This window comes from Ptychodera flava, chromosome 19 (assembly GCF_041260155.1).
Source record: "Ptychodera flava strain L36383 chromosome 19, AS_Pfla_20210202, whole genome shotgun sequence".
NCBI lineage: Eukaryota > Metazoa > Hemichordata > Enteropneusta > Ptychoderidae > Ptychodera > Ptychodera flava.
In genome coordinates, this window is record NC_091946.1 from 11,808,827 (window position 1) to 11,827,694 (window position 18,868).

The 18,868-nt window shown below is 36.8% G+C and overlaps 1 protein-coding gene across 9 annotated transcripts in view; it reads right to left on the minus strand.

Annotated features, from left to right (window-relative positions):
• The window catches only part of LOC139118587 (rho guanine nucleotide exchange factor 7-like), a 60,229-nt gene continuing 41,361 nt past the window's right edge, over nucleotides 1-18,868 (minus strand). For 5 of the 9 annotated variants that reach the window (XM_070681988.1, XM_070681987.1, XM_070681985.1 and 2 more), the window contains 11 exons: nucleotides 18,258-18,352; nucleotides 16,442-16,537; nucleotides 16,004-16,129; nucleotides 14,914-15,052; nucleotides 14,263-14,322; nucleotides 13,671-13,751; nucleotides 13,248-13,391; nucleotides 12,703-12,903; nucleotides 12,132-12,354; nucleotides 11,543-11,668; nucleotides 7,075-9,800 (listed from right to left, as the gene is read on the minus strand). In XM_070681988.1, coding sequence (XP_070538089.1) covers nucleotides 9,622-9,800; nucleotides 11,543-11,668; nucleotides 12,132-12,354; nucleotides 12,703-12,903; nucleotides 13,248-13,391; nucleotides 13,671-13,751; nucleotides 14,263-14,322; nucleotides 14,914-15,052; nucleotides 16,004-16,129; nucleotides 16,442-16,537; nucleotides 18,258-18,352 — 1,470 coding nt within the window. In that variant the 3' untranslated portion in view covers nucleotides 7,075-9,621. Of the gene's footprint in view, nucleotides 3,330-4,967; nucleotides 5,065-7,074; nucleotides 9,801-11,542; nucleotides 11,669-12,131; nucleotides 12,355-12,702; nucleotides 12,904-13,247; nucleotides 13,392-13,670; nucleotides 13,752-14,262; nucleotides 14,323-14,913; nucleotides 15,053-16,003; nucleotides 16,130-16,441; nucleotides 16,538-18,257; nucleotides 18,353-18,868 lie in introns of those variants that run through there. The other 4 variants (XM_070681981.1, XM_070681983.1, XM_070681982.1 and 1 more) reach the window with 1 other exon arrangement.

Consider the following 18,868-nt stretch of genomic DNA (forward strand, 5'->3'; position numbering starts at 1 on the left):
TTTGCAGTTGCAGAAGTTTTTTAATCACAAAACTCAGTCATTACACTTTCAGTGACTGGCTATTTGTTGGTAGAAAGATATACATAAAAGGTGCTCTACATTTCCAGTACAAGATTCACTAGGCTAGTTTCTGCATCCGTAGTACAGTATTCGTCTGAAGCATACAAATTTTACAACTAGAACGAATAGTCTCCTGAGTTTGCATGGCTACCTGCCACCCACAATGCACCTGTGTATGCAAGTTAAAGATTTGAGGGCGCTGTAAAAAATCCCTCAACAGCAAAAATTGAACATTTCAGACTTCACAAGAAAATTCTAACTGAAAAAAAAGGAATTCACAGTCGATATGTTTTTATTCAGAAATGAATATTTTCTAAATTACGGAGTTGTAACTGACTGAAATGGCTTAATTCTTTGAAATTTTGAGGATATTCTAGGAAAATTTCACCTATAATAGCACTGACAAAAATCTATACAAGAATATTTGAGTAGTGGCAGCGGGAATAGGAAAAGAAAGTTCCTAATAAAAGTGATAAAAACAGGCCTTTGCTGAGATTCAAGTTCCTAAATGTTTAAATAATTGTGATCAAGCAAGCCGAAGGACTAACAAAATCATTGAGTTCATTGAGTGACCTCTGTTGTCTGTTGGTATGATTGTACAACCATGGAGAATGTTGAAAAGAGGGGACTGCCAAACACATCAGCTGAGCTGTTACGAGGTATTCAGCATTTTTCCATTTTTCATGAATTTTCTATATAACCACCCTCTACGTTTTGCCATGCCTCGCTACATTGTGAGTTGGTAGTTATAAAACTCTTGAGTGTGAAGTTCCCAAGTAAGCTTCAACTGACCATTGAGATAAAAGCCAGTATCATAGAATTACGTGTAAGTTTTGAAGATTGAGGTACATGGTGTTGGTTTTTGGCACTCAGGGCCATTTCCAATACCTTTCTTGCCACAACGGAACTCCAAATTCACTTCGTAGACTCGCTAGCAGCACCTGAGATGGCAAAGAACAGCAACTTTTTAAGAGTTCACAGATTCAAATGAACAATCTTGTAACGAGGCAATTAATTAAATTAATCAGTTCCTAAAAGCTAATTTCCTCAGTCAGCACTAAGTTTTGACTTAAAATCTTTTGACAATTTATTCTACAAATGCAAAATATTCCAACAGATGTATTCTATAATTTTGCTATTGATGCAGTTCAATAAGAATTTGCAGCACTCATGCAATAAACTGGAGCCTCTCTAACTGACATGCTCAATATATTTCAGGTTCAAAAAATACAAAATGCTGAAGTTTTATTTCCCGTAGCACTTGGATGGGAACCTTTCCTATGATAAATCTTAATGTAAAATGACAAACTTTCCCCCTAAAATTAAACTTATTTCCCTCCTCATACCATCAGGAAATATTCAAATTAGAAAACCACTTTCATTCTTTGTTTTTTCTCAAGCAGAAATACAAATTTGCAGCACAGATTGCTGAAAAATTGAGCAGAATTCCTTCAGAAAAAACATAAAAACTTCCATCCCTTGAAGTGTTAGCTCTGAGGGACCATGAAGGATGAAAATATGTGCATGACTTGTTGCATACAGGCAGGAGGAGATTTTGCTAGTTCTATCTCAATTATTCCATGAAATTTGCATAAACTTGATGCCATGGTGACGCCATGGAAACCATGTATATGCCTGATACTCAGTTGACATTCAGATTTTTGTTATGAAGTTCAATAGCAAATAAACAATAAAACTTGAAACAATCTCTTTCAACAATTTTTTGTATTTGGTGAATTTAAATCATAATTCCATATTTTGATTTTTTGCACTTCCAACTTTACGTTTAGGGGAGGGTTGTTTGAGGAAAAACACAAGTTTTGTTTGCATATTTTCATCAACCATGGTCCCTGGCCTTTGCAAAGACAACAAAGTTTATCGGCATGAATGACATAGTCAAGAATCTTATCTCTGAATGACATATATGAAAATCATATAACCTATCAACTTGATCAATTTAGGGCAGTGGTTGCACTTCTCACTTCAAGCCGCACTTTTGGTCGCCTTGATTGTAAAAATTGTCAAGCTGCCGTTCTTAGATTTTGTGGTCCATGTCAGCTCTCAATCCCATCATGCAATGGCACATTGATGGACAGGTCATATGATATTATGGAAACTGACGTGGAAATCAACAATTTACTTGATTGTTGCTTGTAATAACGGTTTTCAAAGGCTGTTATGTAATAAAGTTTGCCCTGTAAAAAATTTGTCATAAATTTTTTGCTTGTATTGCTGTCAACTTTGAAGACATTTTGCCCACAATTTTTTTCTATCTCATTTTTGGAGCAAACATGAAATGCTATCTTATATATAAACAGCTGTATATAAACATCATCTTGGGTACAACGAACAGTATATTGACTGAACTACTACTGGGGTTTGCCTCATGTGTGTAGAGCACCTAAGATGGCACGCAAGATTCCATTTTGGGGAAAACTGATGCTAGATTCCAGGCACTATTACTATCCAGCACATTGTTTATACACAAGAAATCCATTATCAGAGCAGACGTTATCTCCCCATAGCAGCATACGGCATTGAAAAGTAGCTTGTAACTTTGTAGCCATGCAACCCCCTTGATACCCCTCCCTAACACTAACTCAAAATGGCACAGGGATCCATCGCAGTTACATGTACAACAGGACAAGTGCTTCACTGGCTTGGACAGTTTGAATCACTGCAATGAAAGCGTACATCAACCGTGGAAACCCTCCTACTTTTGTATTCCTGGACAGTCAGCGAGCAGACACTGATATCACCAGGCTTCACTTCTTCACTTCATTTCACCAATACTTACAGTTTCACCCTTTCCCAACCATGGTTTGGCCCCAACCATTTCTTATAAATGGTGATTGTGGACCTGTTTACAGGTAATCAGGGGGTGAACAGGTTGAAAAAGACCGGTGAAAAAAGTCTTTCAATTATTTGTCGTGGCATTTATTATTTCCAGGGGATTTTAGTTCATCACTCCCCTGGTAAACAGCGCCACCAATGGCAGCACTACTCTCTTTTACAAATCTGTACGGAGCACCCATATAGCAGAGCTTTCTTCTTCTGGTGGTGAGCTGGTGCTCTTAGACAGTACTTGTCATAATTTTGTCTCTTCTACATTGACTAAGTCCGTTGGATTTTTCAATGATTTTTTAAACGTGACTTCCAGTTTCTTTCTTGCTTTCACTTCCTCCTCAAGTCCCCTTTTGAGTCTTTTCGTTTCCTCTGTCAGATCCTTCACTTGATCCCTCAAAGAGTAAACTGTGTCCACAAGACTCCTATGAAAACAATAAAGGGATGAAGATGAAGATACACACATATACATACACATATACAGAGTAACAGAGAGACATACACATATATACATACATACATATATTACATACATTACATATGCACACACACACATACCTATGTACAACTATAACCTTCATATCTTTCAATGAAGTGTTTTGTGATTTCAGAACTTATTTCAGGTCTAACTCTGGTTTCAGTATTTCAGTATCCACCAATCAGGCCTAGGGACTGCTCTGCCTGTCGGCAAATAATTCCTAAGACTATGTAGTGATGTCCTTCATGAATTATACACAGAGATAACTCTTTTTTAACAAAAATACCTGGAAGGTTTGTTTGCATTTTTTACTTTCTCTGAACTCTTAGATAATTTATGCTTAAAAAATATTTTGAAGTTGTACCACTGACCCCAGAAAAGATGGTCTATAGTTGTACATGGTAGTGACAATTCAAAAAGCACCTTCATCCACAAGTAGTCCATTATTGACTATATTTTTTGATATCACTTATCAAAAAAAATACCGCCAATTATACGGTGTCGCTCAAATTTGATCAGAATTGGTACATACCAGTATGGGTACCAAAGATCAACAATAAATGTTGTTTCTATCTGTGAGTGCAGGAAAATTCTACGTTGATGTTATGACAATGATTTCTGCGCAGTACAACCAGAAAAACAACAAGAAATATTTAAACCAGAAAAACAAGAATGACAAAAGTAATTAAGGTCTGAAATTTTAGGTACTTGAGGTCAACTTTACAACATGCATAGCAGAAAGGCAGCTAGCCCCCCTAGTTTGACCACAGACGGTCTTCCTCCCCTCTACTGACGGTCTTCCTCCCCTCTACTGTCTATGGTTTGAGCAGGTCTGTTAATATGTAACAGTTCATAAACAATGACAGGAAATGACTCAAGTCAGTGGAGTAAGCCTGTTTCAGAATTTCGCTTTTCTTACCTCATTTGCACATTTTTGACACTGATGTGTTCATTTGAACAAATTCACATCTCAACCCCTACATCTACCTGTACACCAAATACTGAGACGGTAGCTTTGGCGGTATGGGAGCCTTTGTGTGTGACGGACATACATCCGCACATACCCACAAATATACAGACATTTAGACTCATCATATAAGCTCTTTTTGGTATTATATATAAAACCAAATATGAGCTAAAAAACATTATGATTTCCTGATTATCTTTATCAGCCACATAGTCCTTGAATCAACATTCTGTCAACATCATGTTGATTACTGTGCAAGTCTATGAAATTCTTTCCATGACACTTTTGCAAAAATACAGCGTCAATGCAAGACCCTGCAGGAGTAGGAAGATGAAATTTAAATTGAAAGACTTCTGCAATTTTCTGGTTAACAAAAAACTGGCAACAATAAGAAGGTAACAAATTGATTTGCCGTTGTCCACTTGCTGTCATTTAAACATTTCTAAATTCACTTTTCCAGTGAAATAACTGAAATGAAATATCTAAAAACATTCCCTTTCAAGTTTTGATATTGGTTTTAATGAGTGTGGTACCACACACTGCGTGTTACTTACAAACCAAGTACTCATCCAAATAAGACAGAACAGAATGTACTTATCTTGTGTAAATGTGGCTTACCTTTCTTCCATGACTGTTTGGTTGCCTTTTGTTTCCTCCACAATGATCTTCTCTTCTTCAGCAATTATAACTTGGGGATTGTCATCAAACATATGGACTGAAAAAAGTGAAAAAAAAAATAACAGGAAGGAGATGTGAGCACTGTTTGTGTAAAGCCACAAATGAAAACCTAGTTCTTTATTGTAATTGACTTCTCCTTTTTCTCTCAAAAGAGTTATTCAAACACAACTTGAGCATTGCAGAATCCGACCTTTGACCTCTCTGCCACTGTGGCCACATCCTTGTTTTTCAATTGTGTGGTCTATAACTTGTATCAGAGGAAGTAGAGGTGAAACGGCTGACCAAAAGTTAACTATTTTGACCTTGACCTTTGACCTTTTGTGACCTTCCTCGAATAGAGCCACCCCCGGGGAGCCACAATATATTCATATCATAGAATTCTATTTCTGTAGTGCTTGACCGCCATCACAATACTATTACTTCACTGCTTTGTGATAGGCAGGATGTCATTTGCTATTGTGAAACTTTTACTAACGCATCACAATAATTCTGATCAAGGGAAGTTGATCTTATCAATCACGTTCCATAGTTTATTGAACTCATAGGTGCGGGACACCGGCAGGGAATGCCACTGTTTGTGTAATTTTTGAGTAATCCTGTTCTGGTCACTTCATAATGGCATCAGCTGTGACTTATTTCCTAAAACTTTTGTGTCAACTTCAGATTTCTTTCTCTTTTTTTAAAAATTCACACATCAGAAAGAATAACAAATAATATGGACTTTGTTTATGACCTTAAACTTTCAAAATGTTGTTTAGGTTTCTTTAATGTGTATTTGGTGAGGAAATGATGAAATGTTACTCAGACAATCCTTATTGGCTAAAAATCAGACCATCAGGATGACATCACAGAACCTGACCAATCAAAACCTCCATAGAGTACACTGACAGGTCAGAGAGTTGTGTGATTCCAATATTGAACTCAGGTCTAGATAATTTTGGCACATGAAAATGATCTTTGTAGATGATCACTCTCTCAAAAAGACGGAACAAAATACAACACCCTGAATTCTACAAACAGAATGTGCTATAAACAGCACAACTTGAAAAATGCACTTGCATACTAACTATATCACACTTACAAATTTTTTAAAAATATTTTCTTTCCTTCCAAACTTCATTTTGCTTAGCTGCCATGTTTGAAATACCTTAAAATTTTGTAAATCTGGTGATTTATGTTAATATAAAAAAGGAAAAAAGTTTACTTAATTTTGAATGTCCTGATTGAAAGACCTTGAAACGGGAAATATAATATCTGTTATGATGTCATCATGATGTGATCATGTGTTAGCAACAAATCTTTAGTTTCAGATCCAATTAAAATTTTTCATGTCTGAGTCTGATATGAGAACCTACAATTTTAACTGATCACCATGCAATGGCGGGGTTTCACATGCTTGTTGTCATAAGTATTATGAACTGCAATCATACACGAGCAAGGCAGTCATTAAAATCCTGTTAACCCTTTGAGCGTCGAAGTCAATTTTTGTCCCCTGTTTGAACCATTGCTTTCCTGATTTTTGATAAAAAACTGTAGCGGATGAATGTGATGCCCATTTGGTCCAAAATTACCAAAAAACTTAAGGAAAAATTCATAAAATTTGGTAAAATGTTGCACTAAAATTTTGGTGGGAAAAATTACCGCACTCAAAGGGATAATGAGTCACCTTAGAGTCATAGCAAATTGGTCCAACCCCACTACTGAAAAAATGTACTGTTGTACCAAAGCTCTCTCATCTGTCCTTTTTGTGACAAGAAATGTCTGACAAATTTGTTACCATAATTGATTTTTGGATATGTTCTACATGTATTATCAATATCTCAAACTGGTTTAAATATCTCTTTCTGTGTCTTCAATAGTCTTTTTTATAGGGGGAGGGGAAGGGGCAATATTGTCATTGGATAGATACAACACATTAGCAGCAAACATCACTTTTGGAAATGATTTGACTTATTCATAGTTTATCTACGGACACTGGACAATGGTTTGATCTTGAAGTACGGACAGACTAGAAAATTCTCACAAAATATTACGAAAAAGACACATGTACATTTATTGGCACTTGCAACGTAAAACCTTGCCTCTGTTTTATTTCCTTCATTTTTTCCAAATACAATACTTAAATCTGGCATAAAACATGGTGATGGTCAAATATTCACCATGGCAACAAATGACCTTTGAACTCATGTCAACTAACTCTTTATGCAAGTACGAAGGTCAGCTGTTGCCATAGCAAATCCCTGAACCATACCTTTAAAAGATTTGAAATGCTGAAGAAATAGCAAAATTGGCATAACATAGTAAAACAAATAAAATTTTAGGCATACAGGCAGGCTTTGTTAAAGTCCTTTAAAATTACAACCTTGCAATCTGTTAAGAATAGTTACAAGACAATATCAAACCAATTTCTCTGAAATCATTGCTTTTTTAGTTATTGCTTGTCGTGTTTATAGTAGTAGAGTACTGCACTTTTGATTTTCAAGAACTATTGCGTCATGCCTTCCCAAATTTCCTCTCACCACCCAAAAAACTGATCAATATTTCTTGTAATTACACAGCGTTTTATTGGGAGGGTAAAACCATTCCCTTATGAGAGGGGTGGCTTCATTATTTGCAAAACTTTCAAAATATACTCAAATTGTTTAGTTTCTGACAACCTTTTTTCGCCAAGTAACAAAATCACAACCTTCATTTACAAATTTGTTTTATTACATCTCCGGCTAGAACAGAAATGCACAAAATGCTAGCTTTCCATACTGCTTTTTATGTAAATGTCAGCAAAAATATTCAGAACAATGCGAAAATAATTTAGAAAGCTATGACTGAGCATTTCAAATAGACACAGGTGCAATGCTTTAATCTGGCAATCAAATCTTATAAAATACCTTTCAAAAAAAGGCAAACAGTGTCGATGAAATTCCAAATATACATATAATTATTCTAAAACAGTTGTTCATAATCACACTTAATTGTGTGTACTTTCTATAGACAATCTTAACTTTATTGGTGTCATTTTGGATCAATCCACTTCATAAGATGGGAAGATATATGCATGTTCAGAAGAATTTAAGGCAGTATATCAATGCACAAAATTCTTAGCACATCATAAATACTCCCCTAACTTTTGTCAAAGTGAACTGATCCTGCGCGACAGACAATAGGAAAGAATCATTATACACATTTTACAGGGGTGGAATGTCTAATTCAACGTAGGACAAGATGAAGAAGTGCGCACTTTGTGCTGTGTAAATATTTCTGAATATGTTTATATGAAGGACTCAGGCAATAACTTTCTCTTGTATGACGAAATACTAGGAAGTGTACCCGGTAATTATAACGAGAGTCCATATATTTTCTCGTGCTTGTTCTCTAAACTGTATAACTTAAAAACGCTTACTTTAAATATTCTTTGAATACATGGAATGCAGTCTGCATAATAAATACAATATTTTATAAATACTGCATAAAAGCATATAGTGTCCTCTTAATTTTGCTCTTTGGCAACTTCTAACATGAAAACATGCATTATACTTCAAGTTCTGGAGACAGTTGCCACTTGAGGGCGCTTTCTGTAATGGTAACCACAGGGAATGGTACCAGAAAGTACCTGAAACTAAGAAGTCTTTGGGCATACTATTAAAGCTTTACAGTCATTCTTGACTAACGTAAGAAATACACGTGTATTCTCTGTGTAAATGGATAAAGATTAAGATGAACTGTGGTGTATTTAGCGCAAGATAGTTTTCACCAAAAACGCAGTCTTCTTGACTCACTTCATGAAGGAATGAGCTCGTCTGCTTTTAAGTATCTCCAGGCTTGTCCGGTAATACTGCAGAAGTACTTCCTTGTCATCACCGATCAACGGCTTGTCATCACTGGTTGAACCTTGTTATCAAAGGCTAACACACGGTTATCTCTTCCTAATACTACGTTATCTCGGATAATACTTTATCATTATTGGTAATGAAGTACCTTCTCCTTGTGATAAATATTTTTATCTTGTGTGTCACATGATAAACTGGTTACATTTCAGCGGTTTTTTGGCACTTTTAAATCTACACAGAAGACAATTATTTCCATCTAAAATAAATAGGAAGCTTTGTACAATAGCAAAAAATATCCATCTCAGATCTATTCCTATTGCGTAGCTTTTATAAAGTCTGTGCTAAATATGATATATATTGTGACCTTTAATTTTTGTGTCAGGATTTCACACTTTATGATTGGTGAACAGAAACATCATCAATCCCTTATAAGGGTCACATGAACTCTGACCTCTGACCTGTAAAATGTTGCTCGTTCATTCCTGTCAGCTCATCAGGTTATCAATAGCAAAATTGACATTTGCAAACGAGTTGAAAAGAGATTTTTGATCTCTGGTCCTGGCTCTTTATAGCTTCTTGAAGATGAGAAGGAAGAAGGAATTATACACAGTCTTGTGGCAACACTCTTTTTTCCCCAAAAAGGCACATCTTGTTGGCAGTTTTGTTGTGTTCACTTGACTATATGCAAGTTTCAAGTTAATTTAATAATGGAAGACATATAATCCAGAAAAGTTTATTCTGCGTCCGTGTTCAGTCACACTTATTTCTGTTCAAAATTTCTTCAGGTACTGCAGCGCTGAACAGCACGTGACAGTTCCGCCGGGCAAAAGCAAAGAGTAGTCCTCGTAATCGCTCATTGCCACCGCACTCCCGTTTCCAGCTCTGGCCCTGTTGCTATAGCTACCACCGGGTCTCTCTGACAACGCAATGTGATGTATGGGTGGATCCACTGTGTAGTGCAGGGGTGGTAGGGTGCAGAAAGTTTGGTGAGTCAGTTGACAATATAGCCACGGGTAAAGAAGCCATGAAAAAAGGGAACAGTACAACCATATTAGCCACTCAACCAAAAACAAAATTCAAACCAAAATCAAAATATGAGAATATTAGATTTAATAACTAAAAAACAAAAAAATAAGCAGCCTGCCTTTATGCGTACATATGAGAAATAAATTTTAAATGAAAAATAAAACTATGCATTAATCTTTCAGAAAAACACAAAACAAATTTACCTTACAGTTGCATAGATCCATGTGCGAAAGTTTGAGAACAGAAAATTTGGCAAAGGTGTGAAAAGCGATCTTTGGGGAGAGCTACTTTGCTGCTCTTTGGGGAGAGCTACTTTGCTGCTAAAATCAGCTACTTTGCTGCTAAAATCAGCTATTTTGCAAAACAAAAACAAAGCACATGCATTACTCTTACACTTTCTTGCTTGATTGAATGACTGATATGGTGTGTACTATACGGCAGCATGATAAGGCGGGAAATGTGGTCACAGAAAATCAAATATACAAAATGTTTGCGAATTTCGCCATTGCAAACATGAAATTTAAGATGAAGATGATATTACAGTCAAACAGCATGTATATCAACAGCAGGGTAAGCTTTTACACTTTCTTTAGGTTCAGTTGAAGTTTCTAGAACTGATACAATGCTGTAGGAACACTTGTACTGGATATGAGTGTACGTATTGGTGTGTTTGAGTGTATGTGTTATCGTGGGTATATGTGTGTGTGTGTGTGCTTGTACATGTGTACCGGTATATGGGGAATGTATGCTAACTCTCAGGACTGCTGTATAGAGGTAGCTTGCAAAAAAAAGTATGACAAGTCAACGGAGTAGAAAAAAATTCCAGTATTATCTGGAAAAAGAGCATCCAGGAACAAAGCATCGGGAATATCCTACTGTCACAAGGGACATCCTCAGGTGTAAATACGGAATTCGCACATTTTGATTTGCATGCATTTTGCAGTCGACATGCCACACAAAATTATGTATTTGCAACTAAGTATCTTTACCCTTTAACCTCTTTACTTATACATGTCTGTGAAAATCTTTTTTGAAAGTGCTGGGGGGAGGGGGAATAATTTTCAAAGATGGGTGAGGGGTGCAGGACAAGAATATCTTCATTGCTCCTAGCTGGGAGGTATTTTGTTTCAAAATGTGGCGACCTACTAATCACAAATCTTGACGGGTTTTGCCTGCAAACTGTGCATAGGAATGTGCAACAATAGATTGAATATATTCATTGACATGCAAATGACATGCAAATCTCCTAATTACCATGCAAAAAAGTCTTACAGAATAAATGTGAAATAGAATGAAGAGACAGTCTAATTCCTGCATATTGACTGAAGTTGAATTAAACTGAAAGCTTCCCCCATCATCAAGTTTGAAATTTTTCCTCATGTAGTTTTTTTAGTTTCTCACAGGTCACAGGTCATAAAACCCAAAGTTACAGAGTAGACAAATTCACAAAAACGGTGACAGATTGACAGTAACAGGCAAGGGTAGAAGAGGATATGACCTTTGACATTCCACGGAATACTCCATACACGCCAGCAAAGAAAAGACAAGTGAATTACAAATTTAGCTGCCGATACCTTTGAGGAAAACTCAAATGGAACGCTGATCATTTTTTTATCAAATTTTTTAAAACAAAATTCTGCATTCTATAGGAACTTTTGATCTCACCTGAAATGTGTCCTTTGCCTGTGGCACTTGTGCAATATGATTCAATTACTTTGAGAATACGGGCGTCTTCAGCCAGTGATCTGCTGTCAGATTTCTTGAGCACTTCTTCTTCTGGTTTCACTCGTTCTATAGAGTGAGAGAAATTCAAACTTCAGTTGTACGTGTCCGATATATATGACATCTTTCTAGAACTAGCTGCAGAGTTTTTGGATTTTTTGGAAACATGCGGTATCATCTCTCCTGATTGACAGACTCAGTGTTAAAACATGTCATTTTAACCACCTTTTACATTTCAGGCATTTATGACCTGGGCTATATGTGTTTAAAACTCAATTTTGCAGTGAGTTCATGAAGGAACTGATAATGTTATTTGATGATGGATGATGGATAGAATACATTTGTAAGGTATGTAAAGATAAATTTGAAAGAGCAGTCTCTGTACTCAGGTAGATATTTTACATTCTATACATCCATCACCACCCCTTGGATCGCTTGTCAGGTCGAACATGCCCAGGTGCGGCATAACTGAATGTCAGAACAGTCCATTATGAACGAGGGGGTGTCAAGACAATCTCCAAGTAACCCTCACCTGTTTTCCTCTTGCTTGAGTGGAGCATCTTGCGGACTGACTTAGGACTCTTCGGCGGCGGCTCCTCCTTGTTCATGAGTACGGTGGTGGGCCTCAGCGGTGGGGCGGGTCTCAGGCAGCTCATGCTCCATGTTTTGGGCCGTAGATGCTCTGGTAATGATGTGTGTCTGGTGGGACTGGCAGAACTCCTGCTCTCAGTACTGCTGGTGGACCTTTGTGAAATCTGGGTGAAGTTACAAAAGCATTTTATTGACAACAGTTTTTAGGATAGTAAAATACTGAACAAAATATGACTACTGACACTGGTCCTAAATTTCTACTCATGTAATCTGACATTCTGCCATTTTCTGCTGTTGTTTTGTTCCGAGATTTCTCATCTGACGACAATATTATTTGGCTATTTCAAACAAAAAGTTTTCACAACAATCACCGTGGATATCGGTGGAAATTTCACAAAAGTCCTCCATTTCTTGGTCAACGGCAATTTGATGTGCACACACTCAAAAGAATCCAAGTTTAAATGTTAAAATACGCATATAATGTAAAGTTCAGACAGCATTGTTAAGATCACCTGTCCCGAGCTTGGCTGTGACGGTATCGGGCTTGACTTGCTGTTTTTCTGTAGTGAATCAATCCAGTCGTTCTGCTCTTTGGGGCTCGTCGTTTGCACGACGATTTTATCGATGAGATTTCCAGAGATTTCAAAAGCGTGATAAAAATCATCAGTGTCTTCCAGTTTGGTTACTCTGATACCAGAGAGAGGAATCTTGCCCTAGTGGATAAAATGAAAAGGAACATTTAGCAGTGAAAGGAGAATATCATATAAAAAGGTAGATTCTTGTTTTCCATCACCTTAGGATATACTGTAATTGTCATGGGAATAGCGCCCTCAACGGCAAAGCTTGTCAAAGGTATGGCTGTGAAACATTTTTCATGATTTTATCAACCTCATGTTATGGTAATACATCTGAAGATCGACGAAATAGTCTGGACAAATACATCAAAAATAGAAATAAGACAAAAATATAATTGTTTGAAAATAACATGCTTTTTATCATATGATCAAGTAATCTTGAAGAGATCATATTTTCAATTTGTTCATAAAAAAACACAAACCTGGTAGATGAAGCCACTCATGCGATGGCTGACTGACAGCATGACAAGCACATTGGGAAACATGAGTAAATATCTCTCCTTCTTGTCATCACCGACGATAATCACCTGCGACATTTTGATGATATCACCAAGGCAGGATATTTCCTACAAGCAATGTCCAAACATGATATTATGACAACATGACTGTATACTACGATAAGGTGGAACCTATTTATGATATTATACACTCTTCGTATGAACGCGTTTCACCATTTTTTTTCTTGTTAAAGTAGAATTTTTGTAGCAATTTTTTCAATTTTTTTTACATACATCAGTCATCCTATTGTTTTTGATCAAAGCAATAATGAACAATGCATATTTGAAGATCTTTTTTTCTCCCAAAGGTTGAGCATTTTTCAGAGTATGACAACTGATAGTCCATACCTCTCCTTCCCATTGTCTGATGGCTCCGGAAAGGATTTCTTGCTCCAGTTCCTTCTGTTTTCGTATATCTAGACACATCGCCTGCAGTGGCAAAGCAATTGTATGATTTTTATCGACATTGAAAATTATCATGGTTGGCAAACAAGTGACCCTGGAAAAGTGAAATCCTTCATTACAAAAGATATGATTGGAGTTCAGGGGTCAGGTTTGTTCATAAAAGTCTGTCTTATCTTTCGCTCTGGTGGTAAAAAACCGACACGCATGCAGTGGGTGCTTAACTATTAAAGTTAACAAACTGTTGTCATGGTTAAAAATGCCAAGCTCAGGAATGGCAACAGAAACAATACAACTTATGGAGTCCACAAGACTAGATTTTGATAACTTGTGACTAGGTTTAAATCACACACAGTAAAGACCATTTATTTCTTTAAACAGAAAGTTGTTGTTATCTCATGTTGTCACTGAACAAGGAGGGAAGCACTTGATCAAGGAAGTATAGGCTCCCCTGGGGTAGATGAATGTTAGAGGGGGTGTTAAACAAGGGGGGGGGTTACCAAGGGGAGGGTAAGGAAGAGGAAGCCTCTCTACTCACCACGATATTTCTGTAAATTTGAATAGCTGCGTGGACATCTGGCCGATCCGGATGACCTTCCTACAAAGAAATGGAAGCCAGGAATGTTATCAGAACTTTGGAAAGTGACACGTTCTCCCCATCAATGTCAGAGTATCCTTGACAACGCCAATGACCCATGCTCGCCACCAGACAGACAAGCAAGGTCAAAGTTATACACTCTTGACTTCCAACAAGTTCAAAGTCAGTCTTTCTGGCTCTCTTGTGTAAACAAATAAACTCCACAGCTCAGAAGTTCAATGCCAAATGCTGTGGAACTGTCAAAACTTTCAGAAAACTGTCCTTTCCAATATATTTTTTTCTCTGTGCTTGGAAATTGTGACTGATTTTCAACATTTTGCATCATGCATATACAGCATGATACAAATATTCTGAACAGGACTTTCATAAAGGCAAAGAAAGAGAAACAACAGCACTGATATGAGATATTTTGATGTCACCAATCTGACTCAAATCATGATCACCACACACTCACTCTACCAGCAACATCAAACTGAATTTCACAGATTGTATAATTCTGCTTCTGATATCGTTTAAGCTTAATACATTTACAAACATTATCATCAACATTTGATGGTGGCGTGAAGTCTTTTATCACACCAACGGTCTTACCTCTGTGTGTTTTTCAAGTTCATCTAAAAGCGACGGATACTTGTCCAGTCTTCGGAACGGCATGCTCAACAACGCCGTCAGTGTGAGTCTGCCGGGACTGGCTGACCCCTGACCCTCCATGAACTTGTCAAGCTTGTCACTGCACAAAATTTAAAAGGGAAGGGTGGAGGAAATGTTTGCGTTAAAAACAAACAATTTACCGTGACATCAGCTAAGTTTTACGTAGTTTGTGCGATTTACTGCGATGTCTGTTGACGAAAGAGTCAGAAAGTGCATGGCGTACCAAGCTGCATTTGTTTCGTTTGCGACAGCAGTTTCACATGAAAACAAGGATGTTTGCACGGACAATAAACAAATTTCAGAGACATCTGCATGGCTTTACGTAAGCAATAAAGTGTACCAGTCATTCTGTGGGTGTTATTGTTGATGGTACAATAAAAACAGTCATTCTTCATGTCTGACATCTGTAGTTTGCATTCCCATTCTCTGACTTGTTCCTGAATTTTAACAAAACTCCGTGCTCTCACAGCTGGATTGACTTCTACGAGAAATTAATCTTTGGCCAAAATCAATGAATTTCCTCTTGAATTTAAATTAATTTAGTCCACTTTGAAAAGAATTAATCGTAAAAATGTAAAATGGAAGTGCAATTGATTTTTCTGATATTTACTGCACAGCTGTAAACTGAGTTTGAAAAAGTTAAACTGTTTAGAGGACAGTCTAAAACAAGCTACCACAAAATATTTTTAAAATTTCACATGATGATTGTATAAATCAATCTACATATTTCTATTATGATTGAACATACCTGTACTGAATTTTTACTATGATTTGATATATAATATGATATGATATGATATGATATGATATGATATGATATGATATACAATGTATGATATGATATGACATGACACGAGATATATATGGTATGATATGATATGATAGGATAGGATAGGATAGGATATGTGATATGATATACGTTATGACTTGACATGAGATAAGATATGATATGACGTGATATAATATCACATCATATTACAGGATATGATGTGATATGACATGATATGAAAAAGAAAAGAAAATACGTTACCTGTATTCATCTGAGTTCAGGATAGTAACAGCCTTTGGATGGTTAGCGCAGTAAGCCTTGTACAGTGACTGTAATTGTGGAGCTTCTTTTAAATAACATGCACCTGCTCTTTGCTGCTTACCTTCGCTGTAAAATAATCACAAAATATAGTTGTAGACATAATTCATGAAGTCGCCGTCTACATAATTGAAAGATGAGAAAAGAGGAATGGTTCTTGTGAGGGCAACTTCTGAGTGGAGACAAGGAAAGATAAGTGGCATCGTCTATGCATGGAAATTATGCAGATACTTCTGTGGTAACTTAAAAAACACCTACTTAACATAAATTGTCTGAATTACTTCCTGGTTTGAAGTGATACCAGCTTTTGTCTTTTTCTTCTTCATCTTTTTCCAATAATAATGCGAGGGGAAAAATAAAGGATGGCCAAATTTAACTTACACTGTAAACTCTTGCACTTCTCGGAGGAGAGACTGTTGAAATGTCAAAATATCTTCTAAGTTTCCGCAGAGCCTGGCATGCTCAACCGGAGTCAAACTGCAATACAGCGTTGAGGATTAAATTTACAATACAAGTGAGTATTTAATTTCTTCCTGTACTGCCTGTATGGGGTGAATCCTACTTTTTGTTGAGGGTCAGACAGATGTGAATACACAGTCAAGACATCTGGAACTTAATTTTCGTATGATCTATGCATTGAATTGCATCACGGTTTTCTAAAAAGGTATCCTACTGGTATACATCACATGATCACGGGAACATGAATATGCAAAACATCATTATCATGTGATCTGCATATTGAACTAACACTCATGAAAGGACCATTAGCTGTAACTACTGATGATCTTTTCACAGTTGTTTTGTTTTGTATGTCAACGTATAGCATGTTAGGATACACAGTATTCAGCTTGTCATCACAGCCTGTACGTGTGTAAACCGTAATGTTATTGCTGGTATTATAAGGGAATTCTGGTCTGGACTAGAATTCAAATGTAAACAATAACAGTGCATTTTATCAGTGCTTTCTTGTCAAACCAAATAGTGGGTGTTTTACAATGCTTTGGGGAGTTGGACAAGGAACTGTAGTTGATAAAAGAGACAAAAATTGTGAAAACTCAGCAAGAGTTATAACTACTGGCCCTTTAATGCACTTCATATACCGGTACACACGGACTGCGTAACACTCTGCTACTTCCATGATACATATCACTACTTTCACATCTTCCTTCAAGCATTGATGATTTGGTGAAATCTCCTTTATTGTAGGTTAATGAGGTGTATCTAATACACTGAGATATATTTAAAATAAAACGTACAGGCAATAACATTTTATGTAACACTAATCACTTCACTAAATCACTTTTATTTCACAACTCTCATGCATTTGAGACTTCCAAGACAAACTTTCCACATTGAAACAGAATTAATGATCGATAAAAAGAGTAAAAGAAACTGCTGTATTATTTTCGCCATTGCCTTGAAGAACAGATTAGTGTGACAAAAATCATTAACAGGACACAGCTTGATGGAACACATACAAGCAGATGTCAGTGACCTTATGACCTGCAAAATCATTAGCCTGGTGAACTTTAAGCTTTAGTGGCATTTATCTCCAACCTAGGGTGAACAGTTGTCAGATGAGAGGCTTTGGTTGACGGTGCCGTTGAAAACTAACATGGCGACCTTTGACCTCGACCACAATGATGTTTATGGAGTACGCTGTTGGTTGAAATCACTTGTTTTGTATGTGTGACGTGTGACGGGCCAGCTACAAAATTTATAGAGCTATATGATTCCAATCAAAGATTTTGCATGCAACACATCACTTTCATGTTTCAATGCACTGAAACAGACACTATTTTTGTCAACAGCAGACGATTTACTGGAGTTTCAGATATTTTGTTGACTTGCAAAATTTAGCAAGAGCTGATATGCCTAACTGAGGACTCTTTTTCTCGAAACTTCATGTCTGTGTATTTACATCAAGGGCCAAATCATCACGGTCAAACTTCAAATATTTTTGTGTGACACTTTTCCTACAACAAGCGCTAACACACGAACCAGGGATTGAGAACTGCTGCTTTAAGCATTACATGCCGCAGCAACTTTTGCTGAATGCATATTACTTGGTTCATTGAAGTCTTCAATAAACACTCATGACTGGCACTGCCTGTGAAAGCTGGCACAGAAGACATCCAATCAGGATGAAATTCCTGAGAGTTCAAAGTTCATAATTATCCAATCAGCAGGTACTTACATGTTAGTACTTTCAAGAGGCCTCAGGTACTTATTCAGCAGCGTCTGAAGGTCGTTCAGGTATTTTTTCTCAAAATCTATCATGTTTTGAAGTACCTGGCACAGAACACACACAAGATAATAAGGAATGTCATGAAATACACAGTAAATAATCCTTTTTCTTGTGAAAAAAGCAACACCTACAAATTCCAATGATTCCACAGGATGGGAGTGTCGGCAGACTTCAAATTCTTTTCATGTTCAGCCATGCAATATCTGTGACTCCATGCCAAGTCAAAGTGATTCATTCTATCTGTCCAATGCAGGTATTCCCTACGGACAGGTAACTTCAATTGACAAATGATATGTGGTTTTATTGGCTTGGAAGGAATTTGCCTTTTAGGGTCACAGATTTAGTTAGAAAAAGCAGAATTTTTTCTTTTTTTCATTAAAGCTACTATACTGAAGCTACCTGCGATAAGAAGATATTTAATATGTCAGACAAAAAGTTTTAAAATTGATTTTCTCACTGTGCTTGATCACTGATGATTACTAACTCTAATTGCATGACCTGTGGTTCCATGGCAACATTCTTGAATCCATGGAAACAGCCACAACTCCAGGACAACTGTC